Here is a 19,291-nt window from a genome sequence, read left to right on the forward strand (position 1 = left end):
CTTCTGACATCTACAGGCACCAGACACATGGGGTGGTAAACATACAATCATGCAGACAAAACACTCAAACACACCAAAATGAAAATTAATAACTTTTAGATTATGTTTTAATTTTACATAAATATTACATTCAAATTTGGTAGACAGAAGGCAAGTTTCATATGTTTAATAAATATACATTTTGCAATCTGCGTTTATCTTAGAGCCAGTTTTTCCCAGGCTCCAGCATCTTTGGAGGCCTTCCGTGCTGCGGCAGCCCCTCATCTAGCAGTCAGATGTGTTACCTGAGTGCTTCCCGCTGCCATTAGAGCTTTCTGTCCCCGTGAGAACACTGAGGCCCTCGAGAAGTGGCCCGACTGTCTTCCTGGCTCTTGATATGTGAATGGCTTGTCAGCTAGGTGTTACAGACATCCAATGGAAGATGAGGTTCCTGTACTCTCGAGTAAACACACAAGCCATCATGGAAGGCAAATTCAAATACACTCCCAGGAGATACAAAGGGGGACACTCACCACCAGCATTCACTTAGGACCTTCTGTCTCCATCTCCCCTGACCCAGCTTTCTCTCCCTTAATTTGTGGTCTCATTAGACGTGGCCATGGATACACATAACCCTCCAAGCATCCTGGGTGCTGGACAGTATCTACCACCCAGAAAAATACCTAAGTCCCCGTGACCTTGGCCACAGAGCATCCTCGCACCAGAGTGAAGAGCTTCAGAGCCAGTTGCAGGCAAAAGCGAAACAGTGCCTTTCTTATAGAATAGTCCTCGGCAGTCAGTTAGACCCCAGTTAGAAAGGGAACAGTAGCCTCGGGATGGAGCTCATTTCATCAGGAAGTGGCTCGGAGGCCAGCAGTACAGAGGACAAGCTGAGGAATGATTATTTATGGACTGAGAAGTCTGAACTCTTGGTTGCCCTGGATACCGGGTTCTCATCACTGTCCTGTTCTGGCAACAACTGAAGGCTCCTGCATGACAAGTACCCTGCTGTAAGAGCACACGGCCAAAAATAACACCATCAGTAATGAACTTAATAACCCCTCCATTCAGCCAAATGAGAAATTGAAAAGTCTATCTTTTAGACAGAAAGAATTTGAAAAATCCTACCTTTAGTATTCATAGGATATGTTTATTATTTCATCAAATTTGGTTTGCTCCAATATTGGAACTATCAACAAATGGGAAATTGCATTCCGTAATGAACTCTGCATCCTGCTGCTCATGTGGAGTTTAAATAGAGCAATTTACAAGCATTGTCTCAGCTGCTCTGAGACCTTGTGCCTTTCTCCTCAGAAAAGGTGTGCAGACACTGAGAAGGAAAGTGACAGGGCTCCTGGCATTAGTCACTGTGATGCCCTGCTCTTCTTCTGCCTCGGTGAATGGAGCTGCCCCACCCCCAATGGCCCTCGAGCCAGAAGACTGGAACACAACTCCCCTGCTCACACTTTTTCCTCCCGCCGCCCCCCCCCCCCCCCGGTGTTCATATCAGTCTGTGGATTCTAAGGCTCTTCTATTTGTTTCCTTTTTTATTTAGTGTTGTTTGGGGGGGCGGTATTTATTTTATCTTATGTGTGTAAGTGTTTGGCTTGCATTATATAGATGCTCGGTGTGTGAATGTCTCGTGCCTGGAGGTCAGAGGAGGGTGTCAGATCCCATAGAACTGGAGTTACAAATGGCATAACCCACCGTATAGGTGCTGAGAACCAAACCCGGGTCCTCGCAAGAGCACCAAGTGCTCTACACCAATAAGCCATCGCTCCAACTCTTTGCCTCTTAACCCCTATTGCCCAACGCCACAGACTTGGCATGGTGCTCTTCGTCTGATTTTCTTCCTCATCCCCTTGCCTCTGATGCAAGTGCCACAGGTCGTGAGGTAGGAGTGCTTGTTCTGCAGTCAGTGTCACGAGTCAAAGCCAGCCTGTTATCTTGTGAAGCAATTGGCGCTGAATTTGAAACACAGTAAGCCATATTGTCAGAGATGGCTGAGATGTCGAGCACACGTGCTGCTCTGGCAGAAGGCCAGGGTTCTGTTTCATGCACCATGGCAGGCAGTTCACAGCCGCCTGTAACTCCTGCTCTATAGGATCCAACGCCCTCTCCTGGTCTCTATAGACAACACACATACATGGTGTATATTCACACAGACATGCGCACATAACCAAAGAAAGTCCTCTTAAAATTTCAGTTCTCATTTTCAACACTAGACCTTCTAAAGCCCAGATCTGTTCTACTCTCTTCCTTTCCATGGCTCCCTGTCGTCTCTTGTGTCTGGCACAGAGGGATCCCTGCACTCTGAGAACTGGCCCCGTCTCAGCCTCCTTTCTCACGTCACTCCATGCCTTCAAACCGGTTACAATTCCCTAGCTGCGCTGTGTGAATATCTGTGTAGCTTGCACTGGATTATCCCTCAGACCACTCCAGAACTTTCCGTGACTCTACTCTAGGCCTCACTGTGAAGGCTCTATCTTACTTTATGCCCTAGAGCCAGGAATATCTAACTCCCATCCCAAACTTGTTCATTTGTGCCACAGTCTCTCATCCTACACCCTTTTTAGTCCAGTGTGTTAGGGACTCTGCTGGGCGTTGGGGATAAAACTTGCCCCCACCTTAAGATGTTCATAGAGAGACAGACGCTCTGTAATTCAGGATGATGAGATGACAGTAAAACAAAGAACTATGGGAAGATGCTGGAAGGAGCCAACAGTATGGCTCCTGGGTTCCAGGCGTGCTTTCAGCGAAGGCACCAGGTAAGCCAGACTTCACGAATGGGTGCCAGTTTACATGTGCGCAACGTGGAAGAAGGTATTTCAGATTCCAAAAAAGGAGCAGACTTAAGTCTGTGGAGACAGCAGCATCACTCCTTGTGCCAAATACCCTTCTCTTCAGGCCTCTGCCTGTCCTTCAGCTCCCAGAGAACTTGAAACTTACCACGCGCGCTCGCCCCCCACCCCATCCAGCATGTGCACAGGACACTGCATCAGCTGGCCGTGCTTGGGGGAGGCCCTGTCCCTGTTCTCTGCCTGGGGCGTTCTTCCATCCCACTTCTCCCTTTGGAACGCACTCACTCGTTTGCTTGGTTTGCTTGTGTTACCTCTCTGCTTACACACTGGCTCACTTTTTATTAAAGCATCCTTTTCCATCCATTTAGTTGTGATCGGGGTACCTTATGGCACAGGTGTGGAGGTTGGGGGACAGGCCGGGAGAGTTGGTTTTCTTCCACATGGCAGTCCCAGGTGTTGATTGAACCTGTTATCAGGCGCTGTGGAGAGCGCGGTTGCCTGCTGACTCAGCCCCTAAATATCAAATAAATGTCCCTGTCCTATTCCTCACATATATTCAGCCTCCTGCATTGTCAATAGGCTCAACTAGAGCACTTAGCAACAATAAATAACATTGTTATAAGTGTCCCCAGTCCTTATATAAAGCCCATAAAGACAGCCGACATGAGGCAGCACAGCTGGTTGTCTGTCATTGATTAAATGAAACTGATAAAATGTAACATGCACACTAAATAATTCCTTTCTACTCTAAAGTAAACTGGCTTTCATCAGCTCCAAAACAAACATCAGCTTTGTTCTGCTTAAGTAAAGCTTGAGTGGCACGTGCAATATTTTATGTTAAATATTGATACTAAACAGTCAGTGTATGCTCTCCCCACAAGCAAGGCTTCATGAGCCATTGTGTGCAAAGGAGCTTTAGTGAGGCCGTGTCTAGCGTCTGTCCTTGTGGGAGGATCTCACAAGTGCTGCGCCTAGAGAGCAGGCACAGAGCGTGGTGAAGGCCTTAGCAAAAGCTATTGTGTTCACCCCATGCGCTGCTTCTCCCGCACCATGACAGTCCTGAGCAGTATGTGCTGTTTAAGAGGTGTTTAGGTGTAATAAATTAGTCATTTAAAAGTGTAATTAAATGTAACCATACTTCCCTCACAAACTGCCTCTTGTGGGCTTCTTAAGCTAAATAAATCAAGCCTACTGAGAAATCCATTGGCCTTTGACAGACAAATTTTTCAAAGTTTCTAACTTAGACCCAAATTCAATTAAAACAATACTTTACAACTTCTGTGGAAACCAGGCTACAAGTAATCGATTTTGGAGGCGTTCTGGAAAGAGTAGCCCTCATGAGATTTGTTCAAAAACTGGGTTCGCAGCCGCCTTGGGAAAAGAACTAAGACTTAGTTGCAATAAGTTTTTAAAGTAAATGTGCTTCTGATTTTGATTGGCAATAACATAAAACTATTCCATTCATGGTATATGAGTGTGTGTGCACACACATGTGCTTGTATGTGCACACACACATGCACACATACACACAAACATGAATATAGTTTCATATGATAACAAAAAGAATATAAAGCTGTCCTGGGCGAAATCCCATGTTTGTCGTTTACTAAAATCACCAGTAAAATTAATTCATTAAAGGGTCTTTCCCTGTTGCCTTGTGTCGGCAAATGAGCCAAGTTCCCAAGACAGGAACTTGCTGCTTCCCAGAGGAATTTTTTCAAGTTTTCCAGAGCACTTACCCTTTTTGTGGCTACTGGAGCTATACAGGTGTAATGGGTCTGTGCACATGGACTGGAGCTGTGTACATGTACTGTGCTGTGCAGGTGGCCCAGGAATGTACAGGTGGACTGGGAATGTGCAGGTGGACCGGGGCTGTGCAGGTAGACTGGGGCTATGCAGGTGGACTGGACTGTGCAGGTGGACTGGGGCTGTACAGGTGGACTGGGGCTCTGCAGGTGGACTAGGGCTGTACAGGTGGACTGTGAGTGTGCAGGTGGACTGGGGCTCTGCAGGTAAACTGGGGCTGTGCAGGTGGACTGAGGCTGTGCAGGTGGACTGGACTGTGCAGGTGGACTGGGGCTCTGCAGATGGACTGGGGATGTGCAGGTGGACTGGGAATATGCAGGTGGCCCAGGAATGTACAGGTGGACTGGGAATATGCAGGTGGCCCAGGAATGTACAGGTGGACTGGGAATATGCAGGTGGCCCAGGAATGTACAGGTGGACTGGGAATATGCAGGTGGCCCAGGAATGTACAGGTGGACTGGGAATGTGCAGGTGGACCAGGGATGTGCAGGTAGACTGAGGCTGTGCAGGTGGACTGGACTGTGCAGGTGGACTGGACTGTGCAGGTGGACTGGGGCTGTGCAGGTGGACTGGGGCTGTGCAGGTGGACTGGGGCTCTGCAGATAGACTGGGGATGTGCAGGTGGACTGGGGATGTGCAGTTGGACTGAGGCTCTGCAGATGGACTGGGGATGTGCAGGTAGACTGGGGCTCTGCAGATGGACTGGGGCTCTGCAGATGGACTGGGGGTGTGCAGATGGACTGGGGGTGTGCAGATGGACTGGGGATGTGCAGGTGCACTGGGGATGTGCAGGTGGACTGGGGCTCTGCAGATGGACTGGGGGTGTGCAGATGGACTGGGGCTCTGCAGATGGACTGGGGGTGTGCAGATGGACTGGCGCTGTGCAGGTGGACTGGGGATGTGCAGGTGGACTGGGGATGTGCAGGTGGACCAGGGATGTGCAGGTGGACCAGGGATGTGCAGGTGTACTAGGGCTCTGCAGATGGACTGGGGATGTGCAGGTGTACCAGGGATCTGCAGGTGGACTGGGGCTATACAGGTGGACTGGGGATGTGCACGTGGACTGGAGCTGTACTAGCAAAGGTGTGTTTGTGTTTGGTTGAGCATACACACTGGTGCCCACACTGTCCCCCACAGAACTTTGCTGACAATCTTTGGTAGTTTCCTTTTTTAAAACTACTTCATTATCTCTGTCCCTCTATGAGCCTAGAGTCAAGAAAAGCACACCTAATGTGCATGCTGTTCTCTTAGTAGATGCCTCAAAGCTATCATTTTCTTCAAATTAAAAATCCTCATACCATAACCTAATATCAAATATATAAGCCTTTCTAGGTTGGAAAAGGGGAGCAAGGGGGATTTAAATGCTCATTTTATGCATCCATCAATGTGGCATATTGCAGAGCATAATATTTGGAGAAAATGAGGCAAAATTCACTTAATAAAATCCTAAGCATATGGCGAGGTTCTCAGACAAGTTATTTATGGCCTTGATTAACCTTGCGATATTATTGCCATTTTCAATAGATTTTACATAACAACATAAAAATATTATCTGTACCTCTCAACATAGCAGGATTATCTTATCTCTTGTTCTTTTATTTAGCCTTCCCTGCTCTCCCTTACCTCAACATTTCCAGCAAATTGATCATAGGAAATCAAAGCTTCTGGGTGGTGGCTAATTTTATGAGCACAGCTTTCCTGGCACTAAGGCATAGCAACAGCACCACCAAAAGGACAAATTCCTCCATTGCCGGGTTCTGTTTCATGTATCTGCCAGGAGTTTGTCTGTGTTTTCCATGACACCAGGATGCTGTGCATACAAAACTAGCATTGTAGGGGTTTTTTTTTTTAATCTAATAGGTCTTAATTTCTTCTCACCTATAGATCCATTAATCCGTCAGCTTTTTGCAGGGTATGCTGGCTTTGTTTTCATCCTGGTAAACGTAGAAGGGGAGCGGGGGCTGGTTGTGCTAAGCTGTAGATAAAATCAGATGAAACTATAGAAACAATACCAAAAAAAAAAACTGATAATAGAGTCACAATAATTTCTTTGCTGCCAGGAGAAAATATGGAAATGTGTGAGTTGTTCTGTGGCTAGTGACTATGGAAGTCCCCTCACAATATAAATGTCCTCGGTGTCTATTATGTCTTAATGACGAAATTTATCATTGTGATAAAAAACTTACTGTCTTTAATTTTGACTATATAGTGATTTGTTATGAGAGTCAAATCATGTGAATGTAATTGATAAAAACTGGGCAGTCTCATATCCTTCAGACAAATGTGTCTTGGGACTGCTTTGTTGTTGTTGTTGTTGTTGTTGTTGTTGTTGTTTTTCATACCATATACTGAATAGACCCTGCCACGCTGCTTCTCAAGAACATGCAGTCCACAGCTTGCAAGAATTCCCAAGCAGCATTAAATGGTACAAACAAACTCATGTCGAGATAGGAGGCTGTTGACGCTCGCTGAATAGGCACAGCCTCTGGCGGCACTGCTTCCTGCCAGGCACGATCGTGGGTTCACTCTAGTCGCTGAATGTCCTCTTCTAATAAATGGAGTTAATTACTTATAGATCACGGGCTTGCTGTGGGGCTTACATGAGATCATCTCTCTCAAGAATTAGCACGAAGCAAATGCACAGTAGATATAAGTCAGTGCCGTTGCTCTCATGGCTGTTTGCAGACACTGGTAAGCTGCTGCCACTGTGGGTAATGCTGTAGTTACTTGCAGGCGTCAGCAATGGTCTTTTGCGTCTACTTATGGTAGTCTATAGATAAGGCTAAATTCTAAAGTCATACCTTGGTTTTATTTTCTATCACAGGTGCCACCATAGGATGTTACCTACCTAAAAATACACATACTGATAATGTATGTAGAGGAGCACAGTAGGGAAGGAAAATGTCTCCTTCACTACCCACTGTAGATCCATGCCTGAGGCTCCACAACAAGACAGATTAGTAAAAGAAAAGCCAGAGAAATGGTTAAACATGTATCTTCAAGGAGAAATGGTTAAATGCATATTGTCATGCTAGATTTGACAACGTGGAAAGTTATGGAGAAATATGATTTAATAAAGGTGATAATGATCTCCTGGAAATACAGTGGGAGAGCTTAGCAAGGCCTTTTGATCAGCTTCTTTCTCGTGTTCCTGTATCTTCAGAGATAAGGGTCTTCCTTTCTTCCCGGGGCCAGGGAGGGAGCCAGTCACGTAAGGATGCTGTGGCCTGGTTCAGGGGCAGATCACAAAGACCTTCCTAGGTTTTATGAGCTACGTGAGAGGTAAAGAATGAGTACAGGGTTTTAAGGTTTACCGCCTGTATTGTCCTTGGCTGGTGCCTTAGTTTGAGCGGGACCCCTATGCCCAAATCTGCCTATCATAATGTTCTACTTGTAGGCTTCTAGGACACTCTGGGTCCTTCTACTTTGCCTTTCTCCCATGATTCTCTCATCTAGAATCCCACTAGAATGTCCTCTCCTCTGTCTCAGTTTCCTGGTAAGTGAAGGCTTTCGTGGGACATGCCCCTTGGGCTAATATGCAGATATAAGTGAGTATATACCATTTGAGTCTTTCTGCTTCTGGGTTAACTCACTCATTATGATCATTTCTAGCTCAATCCATTTATCCACAGATCTAGCCAATGGACAGAACACTCTCCACAGTAGAGTGGAGAGTGGGATATTACTTTCTCACATACTCTGGTGCCTCACCTTTGACCATGTCCCCTGGAGGGGGAGACCTGATGGCACTCAGAGGAAGGTCAGCAGGTTACCAAGAGGAGACTTGATACCCTATGAACATATAGAGGGGGAGGTAATCCCCCTCAGGAACAGTCATAGGGGAGGGGAGTAAGGGGAAAATGGGAGGGAGGGAAGAACGGGAGGATACAAGGGAGGGGATAACCATTGAGATGTAACAAGAATAAATTAATAAAAAAAAAAAAAGAAAAAAAAAAGAATGAGTACAGGAATGTGCCACTGCTTCTGTTTCTCAAATGCAAGATACAAGTGTGGAGTAGCATTTTTAAACCCCCTAACACCCACTTGGCAACACTCGACTGTGGACAGGCAGCCACTGGCATTCCTACGTCTCACATAAACAGTTTCCACTCCTCTAAGCTTCTGTTGACTGTTTTCAAACACTTGAGAGTCATTAATGGCTGTGCTCTTCTTCAGCCTTATCTAAACATGACCAAAGATGGAGAGGAATGGATCTACAGAGTTCAAAGAGCTGCCTCGCAAACACAGTAGTCGCTTTCCAGTGGAGGAAAGGCAGCATCTGGAGTTAGGGGCTGCATCACAAACACAGTAGGCGCCTTCCAATGGAAAAAAGACAGCATCTGGAGTAAGGAGCTGGGATGAGTGTACACGGAATTAATGGCTGTAAGATTTGGGGATGGACTTTGCTTGAATATCAGGGCAGTGATGCTCAGAAAGTTTTGGAAGTAAATAGGCAGAAGTCCATTCACTGGAGGCCTTGGTGCTGCTGAAGTACTGAGTGAATTCCAATGAATGCATTATTGGGAATGATTTCCAATACCAGTGGGAGTTGATCCAGAGAAGCAACCCGTTAGGCCTTTCGCCTGCTAATGTCTTTCACTATGAAATATTAGAGCACAAATTGTCAACTAAATTTCACTTGCAAATTCCTAACAGCTTGATTTCTCTGGTGAGCAGAGTTGTGCCTTTGACATGCTTCCTGTCCGCTCTTCTCACAGCTGTTGTTGCGTAGTCCTGAAATGGTGATGCGCTGATGCCCGTTAGCTACCAAAGTAGCTGAGTGCAGCACAGGTAGCAAGGCTACCGCATGTGATGATCCCACGGACGTTTGATACTTGGCTGTCCTGGACTCGCTTTATAGACCAGGCTGGCCTCGAACTCACAGCAGTCGGCCTGCCTCTGCTTCCTGGAGTGCTGGGATTAAAGGCGTGCGCCACCACGCCTGGCTATTGGAGGAATACTTGCAAAAGAGTGTTTACTCTTACAAGTTCTCACCAGCTGTGCTATTACTAATTTAGAACCCCTTAAAATAAGGACTGTGTGGGGAAGGAGGAAGCTAGGCTTTTCATGTACAGCTGTCGCAGCTGCACTGTTAGCCTTGGCTGGGGTCCACACTGAGGGCCACACTTACCATGGATACGGAAGCCTTAACAACTTCTCTGCCAGTAGAAGAAACATTCCAATGAAATGCACACATACATCCAAACTCCAACCTGTAATAAAATAAGAATACCGAAATAAAGTGGTTTTCTTGTTAGAATTTTGTCATTGTTAACCAAATAAGGAAAATATTTAGGATGCTGTTCAAAATGGAGTTGGTATTAGCTGTAACTAACTCTCTCCTTTTATAGGCCAAAGAGGAAAGATCATATTTCATTGTTAGCAGTAGTTTGTTTTTCTGGGGTTTTTTTGGGGGGGGGGTTGTTTTGGCTTATTTGTTTGTTTTTAGTTGTGTTTCAAATAACAATGAAAGGTTTATTGTGAGGGCGGGAATTAAGAGTTCACATTTTTTTCTTAGCACCTTTCTCAGCTCAGTTTGATCAATGCTTACAGTTGTCTTATACATTTGGGGGGGGGGAACCTAAGATTTGCATGAGTGATCCAAGTTAATAGCAATAGAAGAAATCCTTGCAAACAGCTAGTTTTTGCTAGTTATTGCTCCTGCTTTCAACAAGAGATCTTGAGTTTGTTGTTGTGGTGGTGGTGGTGGTGTTTGGGTGTTTTTGTTTTGTTTTGTTTGTTGTTGCTGTTTATTTGTTCCTGTCTCTGGAGATAGCAACAGCATAAAAACTTCACAAGGAGAACTCTAATGTGTGGCCCTTATCTGCATTGTAGATGCTATTGAGCCTTATCAGCAAGTATTGAAATGGCCTGTGTTTCATCATTTATATCGCCCTGTGATATGCTGGGCCTCTCAGAGCCTTTGCCTATGCTGGGAAGTGAAGCCAGTCCTTTCCTGTATGTAGAATAAGACGTGAAAACTGACAAGTGTTGATATCAAACTATAAAAACTGAGAATTGACGTGAAGGTGAGCTTAAAGCACGTTGCGTTTATTGCTTCCTACCTCACAGATGTTTTCTTTCTTTCAGCCAGTGAACCAGGGCCGTCACTATCAGAAAGAAATGAATCCGCCTTCTCCATCTAACCCTCGGTAAGAATCATCAGGAACCTACATGGTTTTGACTCAAACCCTTTTACTTTAAAGGTTGTATATTATTTTTGGTTATATAAAACTTATTTGCCAAACACGCAAAGCATCTCCTAGGGTTCTTATTTTGTTGTTGTTGTTGTTGGTGGTGGTGGTGGTGGTGGTGATGGTGGTAGTGTTGATGTTGGGGTAGGGCTGGTGCTGGTGGTGTCAGTGGCGGTGCTGGTGGGGCTCATGGTATCAGTGGTGGTGAGGGTGGTGCTGATGCTGGTGGTGCTGGTGGTAGTGGTTGTGTTTTGTTTGTTTGGGGCATTGCTTGGTTTGGTTCAGTTTTGAGACAAACTCTCAACATGTAACGGCTGTCCTGAAACTTGCTCTGTAGATCAGGCTGGCCTTGAACTCACAGAGATCCACCCGCCTATGCCAATGTCCAGCCAGAGTTCATTTCATCTGAAGTCTTACTTCATACCCTTTCCTCATCCAAACTGTGATGTGGTGGTAACAGCCCACCTGTATTCAAATACCTGGCTGCGGGGCTTTGAGCAAGTCATATAATGCAAGGTCACTCAGGCACAGTAATTACTTCATGATATTTTGAGGAAGTTCAAATGGGCCAATTCAGCACAGGGAAAGCTCTTTTGAACAGTAACTTACTCACGGTTTTCATAAATATGCCATTTTAATAGGCATTTGATGTCTGGTACATCTGGAATATGAGTGTTCCATATACCTTTAAATTTATCTCGATACCTTATGTAAGTTCAAATGACAATTCACTTTTTTCATAAATTCATAATTTTGTGACTGCCAAGTATTTTGATATCTCAAAAACATTATTGGCTTCTGAATCATAATTTTAGGCTAATCAGGAATAAATAAGTGTGAATGGGCTCTAAAAACACATAGGATCATCAGTCCTCAAGAGGCTAAGACAAGAGAGTTGCTGCAGGCCTGAGGGCAGCCTAGACTACATAGTGAGTTCTATACTAGCCTGGTCTACAGAGTACAATCATGCCTCAAAAGACCAGACAAAACCAAATGCATACAGTATAACACTACCACCTTCTCATACAGATTTATGGAAGCTAGTTTATTCAGATAAATCATTACTTAATTCCTGTTTGTCGTGCGTTGGGTTGTTACTGGAAGCCAGGGAACCTCGAGCTTCACTAATAGTCTTAGTTACAGGAATGCATCTCTCACCAAGTCTGTGAGTTGCCCTGTGGAGAAGGCTGACACCAAAAAGAGCATCGCTTCCGCTCCAGAGTTCATTCTGTTACATCATATTTGAGGTCAGACTGAAGTGGCCTGGAGCAAAGGCAACCTTGCTAGCATCGAGAGAGCTGGGAAGGGAGAGCCAGACGCAGGAAGGATTCCTGTAGTTAGAATGCCATGCTGCAGGAGCCTCGTTAGAGCAGTAGGTAGCGTGCCAGCCTCGTAGAATACCATGCTGCATGGTAGGACGGAAGGACAGGTGGGTCTCAGGATGGGCCAGAACTAAAGATCCCACAGAGCAGCCAGGCAAGGCCCCGTCTCTCCATCTCTGCTTCCATCCTCACTTCTGCTCCATGCCTCTCTCTGAACTCTAACTCTCTCTGCTTCTCATCCCAAGTGTGGCTGTCTGATAGCGCTTGAAGTTTGTATATCACAGTTTTGTCTACATATGGAGGCTGACGGACTCTGTCTCAATGTCAGTTCTACTTTCTAGTTTCTGCTTCAATGTGATTGGCTTAGATTGAACCAAGTATCCATCTCTGGTCCAATCTGCAATGAACAGTGAGTGGAGCCATGGAAGAGTCCTAACAAGGCTCCTGGGAGGCTATATCTACACAGCTTACAGGAGTTTTGTTAGAGCTGGGAATACTTATGACATGCGCAGATGTTAGCACTCATCCCTGTGGTCCTGGCCCATGGAAAATTGTCACCGTCACAAATCATGAGTCTAAAATTGAAATTAGAATTTCAGTGTATATAAAAAGGCATTTTCACATAGCTAGAGAAACAGATATGGATGGATGGATGGATGGAGGGGGCAGATCCAACTTTAATCCTAATTCTAACAGCTTGAGAAGTTGTAGTCTGAACAAGTGAGAGAGAGTTAAATGTGCTAGAAAGTAGAGCCTTGACTTCAAAAGAAGAAGAAAGGGGCTAAATCTTATCACCATTCAGTCACTAGCCTGGTACACGATCTCAGACAAGGCTGTTGCCCTTCCCAGTTTTCAACATAGTATTACAAACACCTTCATGTGTTAAAAAAAAAAAAAAAAACATTGGCGTTAATGCCATCTGAGGTCAGGTCCAACCTTAGGATTCTGTGGCTTCCACGAGACTCATGACTACTATGAAGGGAAGGGTCCCATGGTTTGCTTTTATTTCATCGAGCTGAATAGAAAAGAGCCTTAAACACTGGATGAGTGATTGACATTTTGATGGGATAGTGCGCAACTCTAATAATCCCTTTTCCAGGTTGATTCTAATAGATAGGATACAAGAAAATTCACCAACAGCACAGACAACACTTTTATGCAACCAAGTGTTAATTCACTTAGGGGAAACTAGTTTATATTTCTTCATAGTGAAATTTAAAAGGACAAACTATGAAGAGAAAAAGGTGTTCTCAACCCCATTTGCTATCTGGTTATCCATAGTTTCATTTTTAAAAATAGTATGTAAGTTCAAAAAACCTACAGCTTTGTGCATTGGCTCCTGATTCATAATGCCACAGCCTGGGGAGGTGACAGAAAGGCATTACTGGGCCATAAATGTAGAAGATCAGTATGTATCGTCATATAAAGGGGGATAAATCGATCCATGTGATCAATTCATGTGATTTATTGTGTTTCTTATAAATAATACCCTATATTTCACATCTCAAAACATGGGGCTTCTAGTTAAAGGAGAGAGACAATTAATATGAAAAAATATGAAAGAAGCTAAATCTCTGAGGCACCCTCTCAGATATATGAGCCCCTAACCTGGCCCCTAGCTGGGAAGTTCTGCATAGAGAGGGTCTGAGCGCTGGCTACGAGGCAGGCGTTAATGTGACTATAATCACAGCACAGACAGGAAGCATATGCAGGTTTGCACAGTAATAGGACCGCAGGATGTGGCCCTGTGACAAGTGACCACATTACCTTCAGTGAAGTGCATCTAAGAACCTAAGACTTTCACGTTTCATATACTCATGTGCATATACGTATGATTTGAAGTCAACTTTCAATTAACTTCATTAGCGTAACAGAACAGTCAGTGTCCTCCGGTCTTTCATTTACATTTTATTCTGGAAAGATTTTCATTTCTGAAACATAATTGCTCTCTTCATTCTGTGTGTGCAGGATTAATATTAGAGATAATATACAACTCACAAAGCAAGCAAATGCAGGTGATGGAAAGTTGGCTCCGGGTTGGAAATAGCTAAGACACTGACTATATTCATAGCGTGTTTTCTTCCCGGTGAAATCATTCACTTGTACTCTCAGGGCAGTGCTTGACATTGGATCGAGGTGGGACGCAACGGTAATCATTTTCCTGAGAAGATTACAGTCTAGGAAGTGAAATGTATATGGTTCACCTCATCACACACCCTGGCGTGTCTCGATTTGCAGCAGAGCCATTTTCCCGTGCATCCTGAGGCAGGGGGTGGTAGTCCCCATTATTTTTCCCTAATGCGCCAACTGATGTTTAGGCAGCAGCTCACACGCTGGGGCCTTTTCCTCCCAATCCGCTGGGGCTACCTCGTGGGGCACTCACAGCTTTTACAAGGTGTAGAAATGGCTGACATAATCTAATACAATTTAGAGTAGTGTGGGGCAGGAGGAAACAATTTCACAGTTCATTCATGTTGAGAAATGTTTCCTAGCATGTAAACTTGCATGCTGCCAGACAGGGCAAAAATGGATGCTGGTTGCAGCCTCCGGTCATTTATTTGAAAATGCCATCTCTGGGTTTGCAGGCTTAGAGCCGTCCCTTAGGCACAGCCATTTATATGTTTATGTAGACTCTTCAGAACTGTGGAAGGTATTTTTGCTCAGGAATGAATTTTATGAAATAGCTGTGATTGTGTTCTGCTTGTGTTTTTGCAAGGATGAGTTGATTGTCAGTTTTTCTGTCAAATAGCAATGCTACCTGCTATTTTATGACCTATTGTAAACTTTGGGAGGGGAAGGACTAGATTCAAATGCTTCCTAAGGTTTTAAATATTTATGGAGATAAACAATATCAAAAAAAACGGCTGTAGAATCTCCAAGCAGCAGTGGAAGGTATGGTTTTACACAGTGTTTGCTTTGTTGTTTGTTACCATCTTAGGTTTGGGGGTTTTGTGCTTTGGGCTTTTTTTGGTTCTTTTAAATGCCATTGAAGATTATGTTAGGGTCTAAATCCTTTGTGGCTCTGCCATGTTTTTGTGTGATATGAACATACTTATAACTGCAATCATCTGATAAAGCCCTGAAGACTCTGACGAATGATTAATACCCGATGACCTCAGTTCCTGCTGGCTCAGCCGACCTGGTGGAAGCAGGCCGGCCTGTCATCCTGCGTAAGCTACTGGGTAGGCCTCCTTCATTTCCCATTCTCCACTTGTCAGGATTCTGCCGAATGGACCTCCTTTCTAGTGCTCAACCCTCTTTTCTTCTGGCACAAGAAAGATGATGTGAAAATAAGCCCATGGAGCTTGCCCTTCAGGCTCCTCTTCACCTTGTCACATTTGGGTCATCTTAAAGTAGGACAGAGACTCTCCATCCTAAGCAAGCATCTCTCTTCTCTTATGTTGTTCGTGGTCTTCCTGCTGCCTGGATTTTGTGCTATGCCTTCTTGGTCTGCATATATAAAGTCACAGACTGCTCCTATCATTTCTCTGGCGGTCTCTCTATGGGAAAAGATATCAGCGCCTCTTGATCTTGTAACTCCATCAGCACAGATTCACACTTGCTTGCTTGAGGCCTCAATCTTCAGTACTTAGAGCACCGCGGCTCATGTGTTAAAGGTCTGCGCCTAAGCCTGTGGTGAAACTGGGGGCAGTTGAAGCTTGGGAGGTGGGGCCCTAGTTGGAAAATGCATACCATTAGAGGTGTGCCCTTGAGGATGATGCTGAACCACAAGCTTCCTCCCCCTCCCCTTCCCCTCCTCCTCCTCCTCTTCCTCACCCCCATCACTCTCTCTCTCTCTCTCTCTCTCTCTCTCTCTCTCTCTCTCTCTCTCTTTCTCTCTCTTCTCTGTGTATGTGTATGTATCTATGTGTATATGTGTGTATATGTGTGTTTGTGTGTGTCTATACATGCACCTCCTGTTTGTCATGGAGTGAGCACACGGCCACGTGTCCCCCACTGTAGCATACTGGTCCAGATCAACAAAGTCAGTAGGCAAGAACTGAAACCTCTGTCTCTGTGAGCCAAATAAATCTTTCCTGTTTTTAAGTTGCTCATCTTAAGTGTTTGTTACAGCGATGGAAAGCTGACCAACACACTTCTTGTCTCTTTTCTCTGTTTCTTCTTCTTGCCTGTGTTGTTATCTGGGTGAGGATAGGAGCTCCATCAGCCTCTGAGTTGAGGGCAAGAGGAGAGAGAAGTGTTACTTGGGACATGCTGGGAAATGAAACTGCTTGTCCTGAATATTAACCAGTTAAAGTTTGCATCTTTGTTTCTGTGATTGTGTGAGAACTCCCCTTCCTTTTTCTCATGATAGGAAGGTAAGTTTGCCGTGTTTACAGTCAGGTAGAATTGTACTTTTATGGGAGGCTTTTGTCTGGAGAGAGTTCAAGTCTCATTTCTAATCCCACCTCTCAGCTTTGCACTCCCAAGTGTTTTGCTCACTTCGCACTACACTGTGGTCCTCTTTTTGCCTCACATACCGGGGGCTCTAACCTCAGGAGCTTTGCCTGGGCTCTACCATCTCTTTACACATTCACCCTAAAATCCTCACCGTTTCACTTTAATACAGTATCGTTCTTACTTTGACCATAGGGCTCTTCAGTAACTGACATTTTATTATTTGTTCATTGTCTACATGCACCCACCCTCCCCCTCCAGAATGCTCATGTGCAAAGTGCATGAGCAAAAAGTGCAAGTCCTGCTGGGCATGGTGGCGCACACCTTTAATCCCAGCACTCGGGAGGCAGAGGCCAGTGGATCACTGTGAGTTCAAAGCTAGCCTGGTCTACAAGTCTAGGATGACCAAGATAACATAAAGAAGCCCTATCTTGAAAAACCAAAAAAAACCAAAACAAAACTGCAAGTCCTTGCTTTTTTCCACTGAACTCCTGCCTCTTCAAACAATCCCACAACCAATAAACATATAAGAAATGTGTGTTCAAAACATTGAAACTCACCTTTCAAAGATGGCTTTCCAGTCTGTCCTCACAAGCTACATCCCTATGTATTGAGCCTTGAGCCTTGACCCATGCACATCCAAATTTCTTGCTCCCTTGGGGCCCTAAGGTACCTGGCCCTATTCCTACTTTTTCCCACAGATTTGTTTTTAAACTACACCTGAAAAAAATACCCATAATGTAAAGTCTCTGATAGTGGTTATTTTAAGCTTTTAAACTGAGACCGTTTACTAAAATGGGGTTAGTCTGTTCTCTCGTGTGCTTACTGGAAAGGGTTTGTCTCAACTGGCTGTTCATATCCATTTTACAGAGTCAGTCCACTTGCTAGCTGGCCATGTGCTTGGGTCCCACTGCTTAAGAAGGTAGGTTAGCAGTCACTGGCCAAAATAAGCAAATAGGGAATTTTTTAAGAGGTGCACAGATGTATATATGTATATAGATGTAGGTGCACGTATTCTTTGAATAAAGGAGAAAGGGGTAAAAAGCCTGAGCCGGTGGAGATGGCACATTTAAATCAAGCCTCTCCCGCCCGCCCCACTGTTTTTTGAAGAGAGTCTTGAGACCACTGTTCTTCCGTGAGAGCAGGCTTAAGTCATCTGGGCCCTCTCCTCTCCAACCCCCAGCAGAAGCCAGGAGTCAGAACAGCTCTCCCAGCCTCTGCGCTGCCACAGAGAATTGCAAGGACAGGATTCCCAGAACAAGCCAAAGCCCCAGAGAATCCTCCAGCTTTTTCCCTCCAGCCACTCTTAACCCAGGACAATGACCTGCTCACCTCAGAGAACCGTCCCTCGTCCTGGCCTGTAGGGGCTTCAGCAGTTCACCAGCAGAACCATGTGGTTGATCAGGGCAGGCAGCTAGTGCTCGCCTACCCTTTCACAACCACTGCCTCCTCTTCCTCCTCTTCCTTCCCCCTCCTCCTCCTCTAACTCCTCCCCTTCCTTGGCTTCCCCCTCTTCCTCCTCCTCTTCCTCCTCCTCCTCCGCACTCCTCCTCCCCCACCTCTTTCTTCTTCCTCCTCTTCCTCCTCCTCCTCCTCCTCAGCCTTTGGCTCATGCTGACCTGCCCACTCCACTCTCAATCTTGGTCTTCCTGATTCTTTTCCCTCAGCAAGTTTGCTCAGATCCCAGGCCCTATGTAGCCATTGCGGCAAAGGACTTACAACCCATGCCTGCCTACCTACCCAAAATGTCTTCATCTTTGCTTTCTTCCCTGACCATGCCTGGATGGAGCTGCCACTCTGAGCCCAGGACAACCCTACTCTTCACTGCCCTCCACTGGGACTGTGTCTCTCTGGGCTGCTGGCGTTCCACACATCACTCAGCCCAAGTCTAGTTTTTCCACTGTGTATACTGAGACTGGTAAGCATAACCAATGTTTTTGTTATTGACTTGTTCTCCAAAGTTGCAAACTTTTGGAACCCTTATTCATGGGGGCTTTAGAATGACAGAGTGCACCTGTACCCCCAGGCTGTCCAAAGCCTCTGTGTCTGAAATGAAAAATCCCTAAAGAATCTGGGCATCTCTAGCCAGCAGAGTGTGATCCCTCAGGACTCCCTAATCACTGCGCTCCATCTCAATAGTGAACTCACAGCCCAGGAGGCCCACAGTCCAGTGGAAAGATAATAATTACCAACGCAATTGTTTACCATTCTAACAATTGTATAGCTTCAGTTTTTAAGCAAAACATCCTGTTCTTTAGAATAATAAAAACTTTCAGCCAGCTTAAGTGGCAGTTCTAGTTTAAAACATGTCTGCTCTGCTAGAGGTGAGGCGGCAGGGCAGGCCAAGATATCAGAGAAGGACATATACCCTGAGAAATGGGAAACCATAATGATTGCCATGTCCACAGTCCACAAGTGTCCCGAGTGTCATGCCTCTAGATCCACCACCTCACGGTACATTTTGTGACATAATGCAGAAGAGCTTCCTTGTTGTCTAAATAAGAAACCCCAACAGCATGGGCACAGGGTGCACCTCAGCCCCTAGCTTCAGTGCTGCTTGGTGAAAGTGCCCTCCATGAGCCTGAGCGCACCCCTCTGTGTGTCATGCAGATAGTGTGCAGATGAGCAAGGCGGGGGCAGGGCACTGAGGGGGGAAGAGCATGTAACAAGCCTGGCACAGGAAAATGGCACCTTACAAAGCTGGTGCCATGCAAAGACCCCACTTCCTGCTAGATGTTGCCTGTTTCTTCCCTGGGTTTCTTTTCGTTTCTCTTGTTAATGAAAAAATTAT

The 19,291-nt window shown here is 45.3% G+C and overlaps 1 protein-coding gene across 4 annotated transcripts in view; it reads left to right on the forward strand.

Moving 5' to 3' along the window:
- The window catches only part of CFAP20DC (CFAP20 domain containing), a 260,697-nt gene that overhangs the window by 195,190 nt on the left and 46,216 nt on the right, over positions 1-19,291 (forward strand). For all 4 annotated transcript variants that reach the window (XM_084794501.1, XM_084794503.1, XM_084794502.1 and 1 more), the window contains one exon: positions 10,677-10,738. In XM_084794501.1, the coding sequence (XP_084650627.1) occupies positions 10,677-10,738 (62 nt within the window). The remainder of the gene's footprint in view (positions 1-10,676; positions 10,739-19,291) is intronic.

Source organism: Acomys minous (assembly GCF_964271855.1).
Source record: "Acomys minous genome assembly, chromosome: 9".
In the NCBI taxonomy this organism is placed as follows: Eukaryota; Metazoa; Chordata; class Mammalia; order Rodentia; family Muridae; genus Acomys; species Acomys minous.